The following is a 17,792-nucleotide window of genomic DNA, read 5'->3' as shown; positions in this document are numbered from 1 at the left end:
GATTTATTTAGACTGCAGTCGTAATGATTGATTGCTAAACTACGGTAAAAATCCACAACAATGAGATTTCCGACTAATAACGGACTTTTGCGGAAATTACCGAGTGTGTCGGTAAAGACTGTATGTATCACAATACGTATTGTTTTCTTTTCTAATCATTATACTGTAAATCATAAAATATTAGCTATCTTAAAATTTACCGAAATCCAAATAAGTGACATATTAGCGACATAGAACTTTAGCGAGGTGATCGTATCTAAAACTAAAACATGAATAAGCTTAAGTTGTAGGATCAGCTTAAATAATGGTTTTGACGAATCTTGACGTTATGCAGCTTACAGACATCTTCAATGTAGTAGAAAAGTTTTTCCTGCCCCGAGTCAAACCACCGATCCTATCGAAGGCCGGACTCGGGGTAGGCGTGCTCGAAACCATAGAGGTATATGAGCACGTTAAAACCGTATCTAAGTTCTAAGTAGAAAAGTGCAATAATGTGCATGCTAACAAAATATTGTTGTGTTTACTATCCATTTTGTTTAACAAATAGGATATACCCATTGTTGTGCCTTCAGTTAATCACAGAGAAATCAATCAGGACAAACGTTTTTCCGAACAGCCATGAACTATTGTATTGTATATGAGTGTTGTATGGCCTCGCTAAATCTCGCTAACATTTTATGCTCGCTAACATTTCCTGATTTATAGTATAGCGATAATAGCGAGCATCCCTAATAATTCGATATTCGATTATAAGAATGCTTTTGGACTGATTCAGTTAATCAGATATTAAATGCAGATTATTACTTAGTGCGAGCCAGAGGTGGATCTAGAGGGGAGGGCCCAGGGGCCCACCCCACTAAATTCTGAGACAGTTATAATTTTATTATATATTAATTTTTACCCCCCCCCCCCCCCCCCCCCCCAACCTCCCTCAAAGTTCCCTTGGCATTCCGCCTCATGCCAAAGTGGATTTTCTGGATCAGACATTGCGAGTAGAATGTATTTTGTATATCAATTAATTAATAATGTTCAGTAAAAATGTGAAGAAAGGAATGACGAGTCTTAGCAATCAATCTTATATTCTTTCTATAAGTATAAGTATTGTATAAAATGTGCTGAATTTTATTTTTGAACCAAGACATCGCTTGTCTATGCTGATATATAATTACCAGGCACGGCGGAGCAGGGGTGGCTGGAGGGGGGTGGGGTGCCTCTACACCCCAATAAATCTAAATCAAATATATTGTTTGTAGTAAATCTAAAGGCAGAAATGAATTTTAGTTGTAGAATGCAGGAAATAGAATTTCAGGACTTCTAGATTTCAAAAGTTTACGGGGATCATAACCCATCCCTAGAAACTTTGCTTGGCGCTCTCGATCTCAGTCAGCACTCCCCACCCCCATGTCTACTTGCTTCCGCCGTGTCTGAGTACGTCACGACTATGGTGTGATTTAAAATCGTATCTCCGCACAAAAACAGTCATAAGGCATTTTATTTGCAGGGATCAGAGATTTGTGTAGGGGGTCTACATGCAACTACATCAATGGAAGTTGTACATTATCGATGAATTTACATTTAAAATAGTGGAATTTATTATTTCGTCGTAAGGGACTCAGACCCCCACCCTTGGATCCTCGACTGGATTGCCAGGTGCTTTGTCTATATCCTTGCGTCGTCTTAGCAACTAAAAAGGGCTCTTTACAGTCTAGACATTTGTGCATGTCATGTCATGTCATAGGGTTTTACGTGCACATTCAGAACAAGCTGTTGTAGCGCACGCCTGTCGTGGGCACAAGAGCCGGCATTGGCCGGCTCCTCCGTCCATGACAGGAAAGGTGGGGGGAGGGGAGAGGAGGGACCGCCTGCACTGGCAGGTGCAAGGGAGCACCAGCAGCCCGATCAAATCGGTAGCAGGCGGGTGGGGGTGGTGGTGGTGCTATGGAATTTGAATGGAGCAGTTAAATGCCAAAGAGAAAAGGGTGCGCAATTTTGATTGAGGGAATTTGGCGCAATTTTGAACGGTCGGTCGAAAGGTAAATAGCCGAGCTAATATAGGTTTTGATATTAGAGAATCGAGAGTAGCTCGTTAATTTTAGACCTTTACGACGCTGTGGTGTCTCCCTAGGTTGCCCATAGGGCCCTACGCGGTTTGTAATTTATAGCCCTTTTAATCAAAACGTTTTACTGGTGTCATTAACAAATAGATAGGTGCTAGAAATGATCATATTCAATTTGTAAATTTCTGAGTATACAGCTATTTAATAATTGTAAAATATTATAAAATAACGACTGAACTCTTTTTTTCAGAAAATTAATACACGAAATGAGGGAAATCCGCGTTCTTCGGGGTTTTTTTTCCGTCAGTAGCTGAATGAGGGAGTTCTCTCACTTTTTCACAACAATTTTAAAGAATTTTGTTTACTGATTCAACATTAACAAATAACTTAAACAGTTATCTTATTCATTTTAATTAAAGAAAACAGCTGCAAAGATCTATTTTGTTTTCTAATCATTGCCAAAAGTCTAGAGTGATGAACATTGACCTTCTTTAAGTTACATGGTACCATTTAAATGAAACTAAGGATTTATATATAAAGAAAATATTTACAGATTGGAATTATATAATAATTATACTAAAATTGTAATCAAGGCCACCATTAAAAATTAAGACTTCTTTGACGTTCCGAAGAGGATGTCATGGGGAGTGGTAGTCTTCCTATAGTCGAGGCATCTAATATAGATAGATTCACAGAAGTAATCATGATTTGGTCGAAATGCCCTTTCAACTGTCTTGTGCAAAGTTTCGGTTTTGATTACGGAAAACGGTTTTGTCGTTCAGATTTGATTTGGTCAAAGTCCCTTTCAACTATGTCTTGTGCAAAGATTGTGGTTTGATTACGGAACACGCTTTTGTTGTTCACATTTCCAAAAATTGATTTGGCCAAAATACCCTTTCAAATGCCTTGTGCAGAGATATGGTTTTAATAACAGTTTTATCGTTCAGATTTCAAAGCTTTTAAACTTGAATACAGAAGAATAGTTAAAGGCATACAGTCACGGATTTAATGATATTATTTCTCTAAAAATGGATAATAAATGAAAATTGCATCAATGATTGGAAACCCAATCTGGCTATCGCATCACTTTAAGTGAACCATGATGAAGTGAAATCCATGTCAACTCTCTCTGCAATATAGGTTTTTGAATTATGGACCATTGCCATAATTAAATTATTTGTTACTAAATATCATTAATAGGTGGGGTATGGTGGTTTTGTAGATGGTTGAATAATGAACATTTAGGGATAAATCAAATACATATTTTCTCAGGTAATAGGTGGGGTATGGTGGTTTTGTAGATGGTTGAATAATGTACATTTAGGGACAAATCAAATACATATTTTTTCAGGTAATAGGTGGGGTATGGTGGTTTTGTAGATGGTTGAATAATGTACATTTAGGGAGAAATCAAATACATATTTTCTCAGGTAATACTTTGTTGGACCATTGAATAGATGAGTGGTCTGTGACAATATGCCTTTAAGTGATTTTAATGTTTTGTTCTGATTACATAAGCGAGGACACGTGATTAATCATGATAAACAATGACACGATGAAAGACCTGACGAGAGTTTTCAACGAAGACACGAAGAATTCTTCGCCTATAGCAGTATAGATGATCACTATGCACACGGCTACTAGGAGAGCGACTCCCACAGTGACAAGGATGACATTTAAACTTTCCTCAACAGTCTGTACTTCTCTGGGTGGTTCTGTAAGTCAATCTCATAGGCAGGTCGTCCCTTCACCCGGTCATCCATCAAAACATGGGCAATCCTCTTCAAAATGGATTTTTCTTTATTCGATTTGGTGTTCCGAAAACCATCCGCATCACTGACCCTAATCTCTGGAACGACCTTCCGAGTCTCCATGGTAACAGACTTTGAATTCTTATCCATATGTTTTCGTCTTCGCTTTCCTGACGACTTTCCGTCACCTGGCCCACGCGACACGCTCGTCTCGCTGTCGCCAAAACTGTCGTCTGCAAACGTCGCTTCACTTCCGGCGAGTTTGCGCAGTGCACGGTTTCCGGTTCGCTTGTTCTTTCTGCCGTGGTCATCTGTGGAAAGGTTTCCGCTGGACGATCTTCCTCTTGGTTTGCGTGTCGGTGAATCAAGGACGATAAATCGATTTTGATAGTAAATCACGTTACGTAGATACTGGCTGGGAAGCGTCTGCGACGAACAGATGGACACGTGATCTTTTTCCCTACCCGAGACCAGGCTGGTCGTGTCGGTGATAGGTCGGAGGTTTTGGTCTTTGACGACATGGTGCGATTTATGTTTCCGCGTTGTTGCAGAAGGACTGCTGCTGTGGTGTCTGTGGCGCTTTCTCGTCGGGGAACTAGACGGGTCAACAGTCGAGTTTTTAATGGTGCTGCTGTGCCCATTGTCAGTGTGTCGTTGTGTAGATTCTTTCGATCGTTTTCTTCTCGATTTTTTTCTTCTGTGACTGACATCCTTCTTCTCCATTCCGGCCATTAGACCTTTCGTCTAGTTCTACTGACCAAACGTTTACCCGATATACGAACAACGAGAGATCTTCCTCTGTTTCATTCTGAAAGAAAATATTTAAGGATGTTTTAATCATTAATTAAAAAATCAAGTGGTGTCTTTTTTTCTTTAGTAATTAAATTACAGTTCCAGCCAGTTCACCACGACTGCTATATCAAAGGCCTTGGTGTGTGATATCATGTCTGTGGAATGGTGCATATAAAAGATGATTAATCAATCATTGTGCTCTAGTGGTGTCGTGAAACAAAATAAACTTTTAAAAATGAAATTATAAGACCACGACCGTACCATTCCGAGAGTATTGGTAAAGTAATACACGTCTACTACCGGGACCCACAAATTTTTGACACTTATGGCCCTTGAATAAATCCCTATGAAAGACAAACTTGATGTGGAACTGTTCATGATAGAGCTATATACAAAATTTCAAACAGACGGACAAACGAACGGAGACGAAATTTATTGTCCCCTCCGGTTGGACCGGTGGGGAATAATAAGTGGGGTGTCAGTATAAACGGAATCAGGGCATAGTAATAGAAGGTCATCTCCAGGTAGACAAAAAAGAGGAACTTTTAAACAAAAAAGAGACACCTTTTTTTTTTTTTTTGCTAACATCTTTCAGTACTTCAAATATCAGAAAATACTTATGATGAAAATACCTGCTGAAACAAGCTTGATTGTGCTCGTTGCGATCAGTTTACAAAAAGATAGAAGTGAAAAGGCTTGTTGGAGTTTTGAGACAACCATAACCAAAATAGTTACATTTGTGAGAAGTTCCGTATCTGCGCAAATGGAGTAAATATGTAAAGGTTCGGGGAGACCGATATTCTAAGAAAACTAACCTGACAAAACTCTTGTATTCCAGGGCCGTACCTCGCTCCATCCAGTGCACCACGACTGGTATATCAAAGGCCGTGGTATGTCCTATCCTGTCTGTGGGATAGTGCATATAAAAGATCCCTTGCTGCTAATCGAAAAAGAGTAGCCCATGAAGTGACGACAGCGGATTTCCTCTCTCAATATCAGTGTGGTCCTTAACCATATGTTCGACGCCATATAACCGTGAATAAAATGTGTTGAGTGCTTCATTAAATAAAACATTTCCTTCCTTCAAATAACTGATAATTAAGCAGAGAGCTTTAATTGTGTTGTTAAACAAACTTTAACTTTTGAAGTTTTATATAAAAGTGTACTGTACACTTGACTATGTTAGCGAAACATACTATTTTGCTTAAGTACTTACCAATCGATAAAACACAGATGAAAGAACACCACTTTTGAGACGGAGACGCCAAATGTTTACGAAATCTCATAACATACTGGCAGCAAGTTTGATAGTTAAAATAATTAGCGTACTATGTTAATACGTGTTTGTTGGCGTCGGCAGTCGTGAGTTAAATGTCAACTCGGTAGTTAACATTCCGCCTAGGTAATGGGCACACAATTAATGAATGAACGGTACGGTCAAAACCGTATTGCTGGCGGGACGTAGCGCAGTGGTAAAGCACTTGCCTAATGCGCGGTCGGTCTAGGATCAATTACCATCGGTGGATCCATTGGGCTATTGCTCGTCCAAGCCAATGCACCACGACTGATATATCAAAAGTCGTGATATTATGTGCTATCCTGTCTGTGGGATAGTGCATATAAAACGATCCCTTGCTATTAATGGAAAAATGTAGCGGGACTATATGTCAGAATTACGAAATGTTCCACATCCAATAGCCGATGATTAATATATCAATGTGCTTCAGTGGTGTCGTTAAACAAAAGAGACTTTCTTGTGCTTTAGTGGTGTCGATAAACAAAATAAATTTTATTATTTAAAAACCGTGTGGCCATATATTGCAAAGACCTATTGCAATATAGTTGATATTATTCAGTATTTTTTATTTTTTTATTTTCAAAAGAAAGCAGAAAGAATACGCCTTTTAATGTCTATTAGTTATAGTCGACATACTAATCATTTAGTCCTGATTTTTTTTTCAAGGAAATTAGCATGTCTACTATTTCTGGATTCAGTGCCGCCCTGTATGCTGTTACTTAATAGTAGTATGTATTGTACAGTGTCCACGCCTTAGTATATAGTAGTTGTCAAATAATTACTTACACCACTCAAGGCGCATGTGCAGGTAATTGTGCAGGAAGTGTCTAGATTGGCGAGCGAATTTTTGGGATGGGGAAAGTGGGGATCATGCCATACTCCCCCGGATTTTTTTTTTTAATTCGCTTGGAGTATGGGGTTCGACCCTCCTCCAAATACAGCCCTCCCCTACCCCCTCCCCAAACCCGCCTCTGCAAACGCCTCCCCTTTTACAGTTATAGCTGTCAATCTATGTCGGTGTTAATTCAACATATTGTTGCATTTGTGTCATTTAATCATTTAATCCAATCTAATTAAAATTAGCTCCACTGGTTAATTACTATTAACTGTGGATCTAACAACAGCCCGTTGGAGCTCATGTCCAGTTGACCTTTCATTCGACCAATCAAAACCTTACTTGCAAAATCATGCCAGTGATTTGAAAAGAATTTGAAAACATTCGGGATTATGCCGAAGGTATATGAAATGATTCGGGTTAATTACGAAGTATGCCGGAAACGAATTTCAATAAAATATGTTTTTTAATGTTGAAATAGACCAACAAGTTCGCCTATTGCATAAATAGTTTCGCCCGATATTTTTTAAGTTTGTATGCTCCCGAATAACGCTATAAAAGGCGAAGTGTAATTGGTCGATATTTAAATTGTTATTTATAGATGAAATGTCACCTGGACATGGGAGTCCACGCAATGCTGTTAGATCTACTGGTAGACCAGTAGAGCTAATTTTAATCAAATTGTCATTTAATCGTTTGTAAGTACTACTGGTTTTAAATTTTATTTTTCATTGAGATATTAAAGAATAAGGACCTAACTTCATAAATTCACTGAAAAGAGAGGGTGTTTTATTTAAAGACACGGGCCTATTTCCGATAACATATGGTAAAAGGAATGAATGAATGAATGAATGAATGAATGTTTAACGACACCCCAGCACGAAAAATACACCGACTATTGGGTGTCAAACTATGGTAATGCAAATAAATAAAGTGATGATCAACATCAATATAAAAATTCAAGGTTTAAACAAAAACAGTGTAAAGAACTGTGCAAAAATACAAATACAAATATCACAGAATTTTACGGACACCGAATTTTACTCTAAACTTCAGTTTGTGCTGTATTGGCCATTCTCAAAGAGAATGTTACACCCCTGCACCACGGTGAGGTTACAGCACGCGCAGGGGATGGTAAAAGGAATGAAACCAGCTGGTGATACCTAGGGAGGCCCATTTAATTTTTTAAGGGGCGGGGGTATACACAACAGCAGATTGCCGCCCCACTACGGGCCTATAATATGGTACAAATAATCAATAACGTGTAAAAAAAAATGCGCTATTCAAGATTGTTCGGCGGTTCGTGTATGAATAATACGCGCGCGTAGTTGTATAATAACAATTGTGAAAGAACGAGCACTGACAAAGGTTTTAACGAAAACTTGTGCCAAGTTCAGCCAGAACGTGCAAAAAAACGTCCGCCACACTGGTTTATGCGCTTCATGTTAAAAGGAATGACCACTTCGGAAACCAGTCAAACTAGTTCGCAAACGTTAGCGAAAAACGGCTGGCTGAACTTTTCAACATTCAACTTTTGATATATAATATTTTTAATGGCATCTTTGTTCAATTTGGCTTTTCTTATTTTCATAATATAAATATAATATTTTATATTGACAATTAACCAGTTTAAAAATTTGATTTTTTTGGTTTATAATTCCAAACAGTACCACATATTTATCAAATTTCGTATGTTCACCTTTGTTCAGTGTCCACTGTTCCACTGCATTCCATAAGACAGCAACTTTAGGACATTCATAGAATAAATGTTCCAGGGTCTCTGGTTGAAGTTGACAAAAATTACAAATAGTAGAATCGACATATTTGATTTTGTATAAAAATGTGTTTGTTGCTATTATTCTGTGTAAGATTCTATACTGAAGCCATATAAGAGTAGGATCTTTTAAGTTTGAAAAAGGTATACTGTAATATTTTTTCCATTCATCTTGGGAAAATGTACACCCTTTTTCCATATATTTTGCTTGTGAGATTGGGCAGATACTAGAAAAATTTAATATTTTATACATTACCCGACTACCCTTTTCCTCCTTTAAAAAAATCTGTAATTTATAAGGTAATACAGGATTTATTTGGTTTACTTGTGTTTTTACAGTGTTACAGAATAACTTTACAGCATTTAACAAAGAGGCATATTCAAGAAAATTTGTTTTTAAATTATATTTAATTCTGAATGTATCATAATTCATGAAATATCCATATTCATCCATCAAATCTTGAATAAACACAATACCTTTTTCAAAATATGTCTTGTACAAGATAGGCTTTCCATCAATTGTTGTTTTACTGCTATACCAAATGTTACAGCTCATTATTTCTTCCATTTTCTCAAATATTTGTTTCTGCTGAATCAACAGCCAACTATGGAGCGCATCTTTCCAAAAAGGATTAGTTGGTTTCTTATTTTTATATTGAATAAAATAGTCTCCATAAGAAACTAGCTTTTCAGTGGTTAAACCTGTAACAGTTTCAAAAAGTGTTTTCCATTTAGAATTGGATGTAAGAATTCTTCTGATCCATGTGGATTTTAATGCAGTTATAAAATTAGAAATATGTAACATTTTCAAACCCCCATTTTTATAGTCTTGTATTAAAATTTCCCTCTTTATCCTTTCTGGTTTAAGGCTGGCCGAACTTAGGGCTGGACTGTTTCCTAGGTTGTGTAGTTTCAGTACTGTGTAAACTAGTGACACTATCTGTATCCTTTATTCAAACAATAACTGGGTTTCTGGAAACGTGAAAAGCAGCACCGTCATATCGTTATGCGTTCAACATTTTCTCTCAAACAAGAACCATTTGAAGGCCTGGTGTACAAGCATGCATCTTTAAAAGTAACCCAGTAATCATGTCCAAGGACATCAGTTCTATGTTGGTCTTCGAAAACTGTCCAAGCAGCCTCTTGGTCTGAGTTCTTCAAATGCAATGCAATTCTTCAGATAGTTTTGCTTGTAGATAGGTAGGTAACTATTAACTAGTTTAACGTGCTAATATACCACTAGGGGTTTGAACACGCCCAGCCCGAGTCTGACCTCCAATATGATCGGAGGCCTGAGACGGGACAGGAATGTTTTTCTTGTTGTGGTCTATTGTAAAAAGCAAAACAAAAAAACCCCAGGGTGTGCCACTTGACGGCTTATCAGAAACATATATGCATGCACATTGTATGTTCAAAGGGTCTTTTCCATTTCTATGACCGTTAATTCACTTTCATTTCGAATGGATTGTCCATTTTCTAACATGCGAAGTGGTTTCTGTCATCCTGGTGTTTGTAATACCAAGAACTGCATTTTTCATAATTCTAAAAACGCACGAACCTCCGAGAAGTAACGGTTATGGAGACTAGGTCTAGTCTATGTTTAGGGGGCATTGTCCCACTTTAACGTCACAGACTCTCGTTTCACACTATCCAGATGTGGATCGATCCCCGTCAGTGGGTCAAGTGGACTATTTCCAATTCTAGCCAGTGCACCCTGACTGGTACATCAATGGCCGTGGTATGTGCTATCTTGTCTGTGAGATGTTGCATATACAAGACCCCTTGCTACTAATGAAAACATGTAGCGGATTTCCTTTTTAAGACTGTTACAATTAAAAACTGTTTGACATCCAATAGCCGATATTTCTTTTGTGTCTGGAATTCTTTAATCCAATTCATGATGAATGATGTAATGTGAAAAGTCTGTCTGGGCAAATCACCTAATGTATACCGGGATAGGAAATGTTTTATTTAACGACGCACTCAACACATTTTATTTACGGTTATATTGCGTCGGATATATGGTTAAAGACCACACAGATATTGAGAGAGGAAATCCGCTGTCGCCCACTTCATGGGCTACTCTTTTCGATTAGCAGCAAGGAATCTTTTATATGCACCATCCCACAGACAGGTTAGTATATACCACGACCTTTGTTACACCAGTTGTGGATCACTGGCTGGAACGAGAAATAGCCCAACGGGTCCACCGACTGGGATCGACTAATGTATACTGATAATAATACATAATAACAAAAATACGCCTTTATTTGATCAACATAAATATATGTACAATATATACGAACATATAAACATATAGACACTTGATTAGTATGCATATTTGAATATTCAGCATATATTTCTGGATATTTAAAACAAATGATCAATATACATATATGCCTATATAATTAACAAATACATGTAGATGTACACATATAGTCGTTTAGCATAACAACAATTAATGCATCGGAATTGAATATATCGCCTACCATAACCTGATTCGGTGAATAAACAAATAATAAGTGTTTCATTTACAAACACATACATAGATATACGCATACTTATACATACGAGCATACGCGCTCGTACGTACATACACGCGCACAAACACACACGCACAAATATATATATATATATATATATATATATATATATATATATTAAAGTAAACTTAGAACGAACACGCTTACAACAAACTACTGCATACAACAAACTTGTCGTAAAGTCCCGTGTGTTTTTTACTCTATATACATGTGTGTATTATTAATCAATTTAAATAAATTTTAATGTATAGAACGAACTATGTATAACGAATTAACTTTTAAAACAAGCCAAACAAGTTGATTATACAACGAACCGAACATAAATGGAATGTTATTTAAAGCAAAAACTGCAGTGCAGCAAACACGACCACAACATATTAAAGTGTTTATTGTTGACAATAAAATTGCGGTTAAATGTGTTTCCTACACCCCCCTTGATGAGAACACTATGTGTTATTTTTGACAACACATGGGTTGATTACTCATGTACGTGTGTTAACAATTTCAAGACATACGAATGGCTGCTCCTAGTTGATGACAGGTCACCATTGCCATACATCCAATGAAAAACTACACGATAGAAATCGATCACATTGTGACGTATAGTCAACCTGACAATCATGGGTTGTAAATAACGTTTAGTCGAAAAAGATGTTAAAAGTTGTTTAAAGCCTGGTGTTTGAGTATATGTAAGAAATGGAATAATACATTCGTGACCGTTAGATACCATTTATCTCACAACTCGTTGTTTAAAAAAATATCAAACTCGCTTTCGCTCGTTAGATACATTTTAAAACAACTCGTTGTGAGATAAATGGTATCTAACGGCCACTCATGTATTATTCTCTATGTATACTATATGTAAGGTGTTTTAAATGAGAAAAATTCATGAGAAAATGGCCGACTTTGGAAATGAAAACGGCCAAGTTTTTCCAAATGTGTACAACGAACTACTACTATAACGAACTAATGATCATGGTCCCTTCCGGTTCGTTATAAAAGTACTCGTACTCTCTCTCTCTCTCTCTCTCTCTCTCTCTCTCTCTCTCTCTCTCTCTCTCTCTCTCTCTCTCTCTCTCTCTCACACACACACACACACACACACACACATGCATAAATGCATCGGGATGTAAATATAAGCCAAGTTTCATTTGTCTAGGATTTAGTTTGTGAAAAATAAAGCTATACGCGAAAACATGATTTGTAGCTCAATGCAAAAGTTGACTTGATTATTATAAATACATATATACATGTACATGATTAACGTAAACAAAGGTATTAACACATGCATACGTAACAAACGTGCTGATTGTCACATCATTTATGCAACATGAAAAGATTGAATAAGACAACAAAACAAATGGATGCTGACTTGCATAAATATTTTAACATTTGACTAAACACAAGCTGCCACAAGTCTTTAACAATGAACTAATATAGTGCATTGACTTTGTCATATGTGTGCTATAAAGTATATTATATACGAACTGTCTATGTGTACACGTTTTGTGACTGTACTCCACGTAATCCAGTGAATCACACAAACACGCCTCACTCTTTTTCAACACAGAATCTTGCGAATTGTTTTTGTGTTGTCTACTGACAGTACAAGGGCCTAATTCATAACGGTCTCTTAGGCGCTGCTAGACAACAAACGTATCCTCTTCGCAAGTCTTTTAGCATTGCACTGCGAGATCGCAAAGTTGCGAGAGTTTAGTGAATTAGGCCCCAGGTCTCAACACAAAGCCCCACAAAGGTGCGTCGTCGTTAAACAGCCGGTGTTACAGGAATGAAAGTCTGTAGGAACCGAGATCCTGTCACATCCTGCGGACCTCGGTTCCTAGGTAGAGTAGTCTTAGACTCCCATTTCTTAGTAATCATAGAAACTGCTTTTTGATTCGTTTTCATTGCAGTTCAATTTCCATACATACCACTTGACTTAAATTTTGATTGCATTGCTAGATATGCTAGACTTAGGACTGCTATTGCTAGGAGACACAGAGTTCGGAGGAACAACCATTCCTACAGACTTGTATTTCGTTTACATCCAGCCGTTTTTTTGTAAATGTCCGGAATATGTTCAGTCAACCGCTTGTCGCTAACGTTCGTTAGACTGATTTTTACTCTACACAGTAAACCGAATTACCACTTCGGGAACCATTCAAATAGTTCGCGAAAGTTAGCGAAACGTTTGCTGGCTGAACTTGGGGCTAATCTAGGAAGGGGTACGAAAGGGGGGAAAAAAGGCACATTGAACAACTCGTGAAAAGGGCATCCCAATTAAAAAAACGGTGGTAAACAAAGGAATTTTAATGTATTTTTGGAAGGTGACGGGTCCCTTGTTCCATTTGAATCCGCCCCAGCGCTATGTGTATCAAAAACCGGATCTAGGAAATATTTTTAGAGGGGGAACGAAGGGGGAAAAGGCACAGTAACCAACTTGTGAAAAGGGCATTCTAGTGGGGGGGGGGGGGGGGATAAACCCCAGAAAAAGGCACTCCAATATAGGCCTTATTTAAGGGAGGGATAGGTCTCCTGATCCCCTTTGAATCTGCCTCTGCTCAATGAGCCATCAAACGCACGTCTCTATGGAGTTTCTGTTGGGTTTTCCGAAGCCTGGTCGTCTGCGATCTCTGTATATCACAGGTCTCGGAGGCGAGGTCTCTGCACCTGGTTCACCTCTGGCAGCAGACGTGTCGCCTGCGTTAGGAACTGTTGGCGGCAAGACGTTCGATGCAGACGTCAAACTCGTGTCGATTTCAGAGTAAGGGGGAGGTAAGTCGTTCACGTCATACAGATGTTGACAATCTATTGATTAAGACAAAATAATACATATATGCATCTGTGGATTATGAATGATAATTTGGACAAAATCATTAGCATGTCTAGTAGAGAAATATGACACGAGACATTATGTGGTATATTTGTCTACCAGACCTGGTTCATAACAAGTAGCATCTGGTTGCTGTTCTATGTTACATTACCATCGTTGTAAATACTGTCGCCAGTGGCCGATCCAGAAAATCCATCTGGGGGAGGGGGCACAATGACATGAGGCGGAATGCCAATGGAACTTTGGAGGGGATCGTAAAAAAATGAAAATTAATGTACATGTATTATAAAACTATAACTGTCGCAGAATGTATGGGGGGGGGGGGGGGAGAGGCGGGCCCCTGGTCCCCCCATGATCCTCCTCTAGTCGCGGCCGAAGCCTTTTTGTCTTACACACCCATTGATGAGAACACTGTTCGTTATTTATGACAACACGTACGGTTAACACATAAATGTGATAACAATTTAAAGACACACGACTGGCTGTGTGTAGGTGATGACCGAGTCGCGATTGCCATACCATTGCTATATAACAGCTTGCTCTGAATGTGCACGTTAAGCCCTATGAACTGATCTGACCAGAGAAAGCTGTGGTTGGGGAGATGTGGGAGGTGTGTGGTGGTGTGTGTATGTGGGAAATACCATTTTGCCGGCTAGATTAGCACCAGCACTTATTCTACATTAATTCACTCATCTGTAGGGTATGTACCTGAGATAAAGCTGTTTTTGGAGGAAAAAAGCGCCATTTCGGCTACAACATTAGTACCAGTGCATATTCTATATTCATGTACTCATCTGTAGGGTATATACCTGAGAAAAAGCTGTCGTTGAATAAAAAAAGAGCGCTATTTTGCCGTCTAGATTTATTAGAGTATGTACCTGAGATGAAGCTGTCGTTGGGTAGACCCGGGTACGGAGGGGGCGCAGGCAATTCGAGGTGATCGGTGGAGTCGCCGTGAGTGAAGAAGACAGGCGACATGAAGAACACGGTGTTGTCCGTTCTGTTGACGTTAACCACGATGCCGCTGGCACGCCGCGCTCGGGAGTCGGTCTGTGGTTCGCGGCCACGCTGCTTACGTCGTCGAACAATAAACACCGTCGTCGTGGCAATGGCGGCTACAAGCGCCAGTCCGCCGAGAACACATCCTATTATGATGCCAACTACGGAACTGTTTTTGCTATCTGAAACAAAATAGAGTTGTGGATTTTTTTGCTGTTTTCTGTTCCATAAATTACTGTATATACTGCGGTATTCGGAGAAATGTTTTACTTAACGACGCACTCAACACATTTTATTTACGGTTATATGGCGTCTCTGCGGTATTCAGTCACAACAACTGTAAGGGATTCATTGGTTTTAATATGTCACTTCTATAATTGATGGGTCGGGACGTAGCCCAGTGGTACAGCGTTCGCTAGATGAGCGGTCGGTGTGGGATCGATCCCCGTCGGTGGGCCCATTAGGCTATTTCTCGTTCCAGCCAGTGCACCACAACTGATATATCAAAGGTCGTGGTATGTACTACCCTGTCTGTGAGATGATGTATATAAAAGATTCCTTGCTGCTAATCGAAAAGAGTAGCCCATGAAGTAGCGACAGCGGGTTTCCTCTCTCAATATCTGTGTGGTCCTTAACCACATGTCTAACGCCATATAACCGTAAATAACATGTGTTGAGTGCGTCGTTAAATAAAACATGTCTTTCTTTCTTTCTATAATTGATAATCTTAAAATCATTTACCCTTGTTTCCTAGGTACATAACTGTTTTGTTTCCTATGAAATAACGTTTGAGCTATAACAAAACCAAGACGCCCCAAAACATTGGATTTGCCAAAATTGATGACTTGAGCAGAAAGGTTTTTAAGTAATGTGTAAGTTAAAAGTAAATAAGTTGCAATAGTAAAAATAATAATGTAATTAACATTGTCTAATACCAAGTGTGAGTGGTTTTAATGTTACAAGTTAGACTGACGACGTACCTTACTATAACAGAATTTGCTAATGCAAAATACAAACACACTTACAGTTTTAATAAATTTGTGTCTCATTGCCAACAATGTGTTTTTTGTTTGTTTGTTTGTTTTTCTTTTTCTTTATGTTTTATTTTGTGTGCTGTAGACATTTGAGCTAACGATCCTTGTTAAATGATAAAATAAATACAAATCTATAGGCAACTTCAGTTTCAACCTTGCATAAAATGACGTTATCTTGTAAACAATATATAATATAATATGTGTCTTCATCAAGTCATACAAAGAACTTTGTTTAAAAGTTTTAAACCCTCTGGACTTTAAACTTTGTTCTGGATATACCAATAGTTTTGCTGGTTACTAAACCAATATGTGGAAGTAAATATACATATTTACTTTATTTTTAAAGATCAAGTTAGATAATAGTATTAAAATTCTTTTATTTGTTTACCTTTGAAAATCGTACAAGTTAATCCATAGAAAGATATAATTAGTCACATATACTGATAAAATAATGTAGCAAAGTTTACTTTAAATACCATATTAATCAAACACTAGTGAAAAGAAATAGTTTAGTGTAATGTATAACAAAAATGTAAAATGTTCTACCTGAAATGCGGATAGCTTGATACATTATTTTAAACCCACGTTCGCTGGTAGAGGAGTCTGATTTGAACTCCAGATACATGTGTTGTTGGGTGCTCCTAAACACGGGGGTGGAAGCACCACAGAAATACCCAAGTTGTTTAACGGCAGTTGCTACGATTGAAAAGAAGAAATAAAAATTAAACAAACAAACAAGTAACAATTAATAAGAAATTATAAATATATTTATAAAAGTAACGAAAACAACATAAAATAAGCTTTCTGAGAGGACTGCTAAAGCAAATCATGTTCCCAGGTGCGAATCCAGGGGGGATGGGAAGGTCACAGGGGTCCCGTAACCCCGCCTTTAGAGAAAGGTAAACCCCGAAATTCACTTAGAGATGCATAAAGATCTACATATTAAGTTTTCTTGTGAAATGCAACGATTTTACCTTGAATTGAATACCCCTATCCCTCCCAAAAATAAAAATATATCCCAATAATTTATTTACTACTATTTTCATAATTTTAGTAAGACATTCAATAAGGAAGACTAAAAGGTTAAAACACATCACATTTTGAATTTCTCAAAGAACTGGCTGCTATTTTAGTGAACGAATATTTGTATGTTCATAATATTTGTTTTGCATTATCAATCCTGCCGGTGACGGACAATGGATTATTACTGTACATAGTTCTGCGCTACTTTTATTCCCTCTCAGGCGCGGATCCAGTGGGAGAGTGCTGGGCGTACGCATTTAAATGGTACTTCGTCATTTTCCGTTAAGTTACGAAAATTTCCGAAGCCGTTACCATAAAAACTCGTGACGTCAACAATGCTTTAACAGTTTAATATGCTTTTAGATGTCAAAGCGATACTACGCACATTCGTCTGAATTTAGTTTAACTTCAGAAATGTGCGAAAAGATCGCTGTTTGACATTTATAATCATATTTTTTAAAATGTGTATAAATATAAAATATCTGTGCATGGATCTAATACTACCTAATGATGACAAATAACTACTGTCTGTGCTGTCTGTTCCAAAAGGCTATGTCCTACAAATGTCGGGTGGATATATATCAATAGAGGTAAGTGGATGATTATTTGTTTGTTTGTTTGTTTGTTTAATAATGCAATGTTCAGTTTAATAGTTCTGTGGATTGATTAGGCCTACTAATAATACAGCTATACAGATAATACATGCTAGTTTACTTTTCAATACTGTAGATGCTCCTTTTAAGTGTTGCACCCATTACTTAAAAAAATCCTGCATCCGTCCCTGTCAGGGGCGGGACGTAGCCCAGTGCGGTCGGTCTAGGATCGATCCCCGTCGGCGGACCCATTGGGCTATT

General features: G+C 38.0%; 2 protein-coding genes across 2 annotated transcripts in view; both read right to left on the bottom strand.

Moving 5' to 3' along the window:
• Window positions 1–2,078: 2,078 nt before the first annotated feature.
• LOC121377685 (micronuclear linker histone polyprotein-like) lies at window positions 2,079–4,585 on the bottom strand. Its single transcript, XM_041505765.1, is given in 2 exon segments — window positions 2,079–3,739; window positions 3,742–4,585. Coding segments are annotated over 2 exon segments (972 nt in total). The 5' UTR covers window positions 4,541–4,585; the 3' UTR covers window positions 2,079–3,566.
• Window positions 4,586–10,756: 6,171 nt separating this feature from the next.
• Window positions 10,757–17,792, bottom strand: part of LOC121377020 (cubilin-like) — a 49,060-nt gene continuing 42,024 nt past the window's right edge. The window contains exons 21-23 of the mRNA XM_041504857.1: window positions 16,462–16,611; window positions 14,761–15,063; window positions 10,757–13,857 (exon numbers count right to left, since the gene is read on the bottom strand). Coding sequence (XP_041360791.1) covers window positions 13,622–13,857; window positions 14,761–15,063; window positions 16,462–16,611 — 689 coding nt within the window. The 3' untranslated portion in view covers window positions 10,757–13,621. The remainder of the gene's footprint in view (window positions 13,858–14,760; window positions 15,064–16,461; window positions 16,612–17,792) is intronic.

Source organism: Gigantopelta aegis, chromosome 7 (assembly GCF_016097555.1).
Source record: "Gigantopelta aegis isolate Gae_Host chromosome 7, Gae_host_genome, whole genome shotgun sequence".
Taxonomy (NCBI): domain Eukaryota; kingdom Metazoa; phylum Mollusca; class Gastropoda; order Neomphalida; family Peltospiridae; genus Gigantopelta; species Gigantopelta aegis.
Note: the sequence above shows the minus strand (reverse complement) of the source record. Positions and strands in the feature narration are given on the sequence as shown.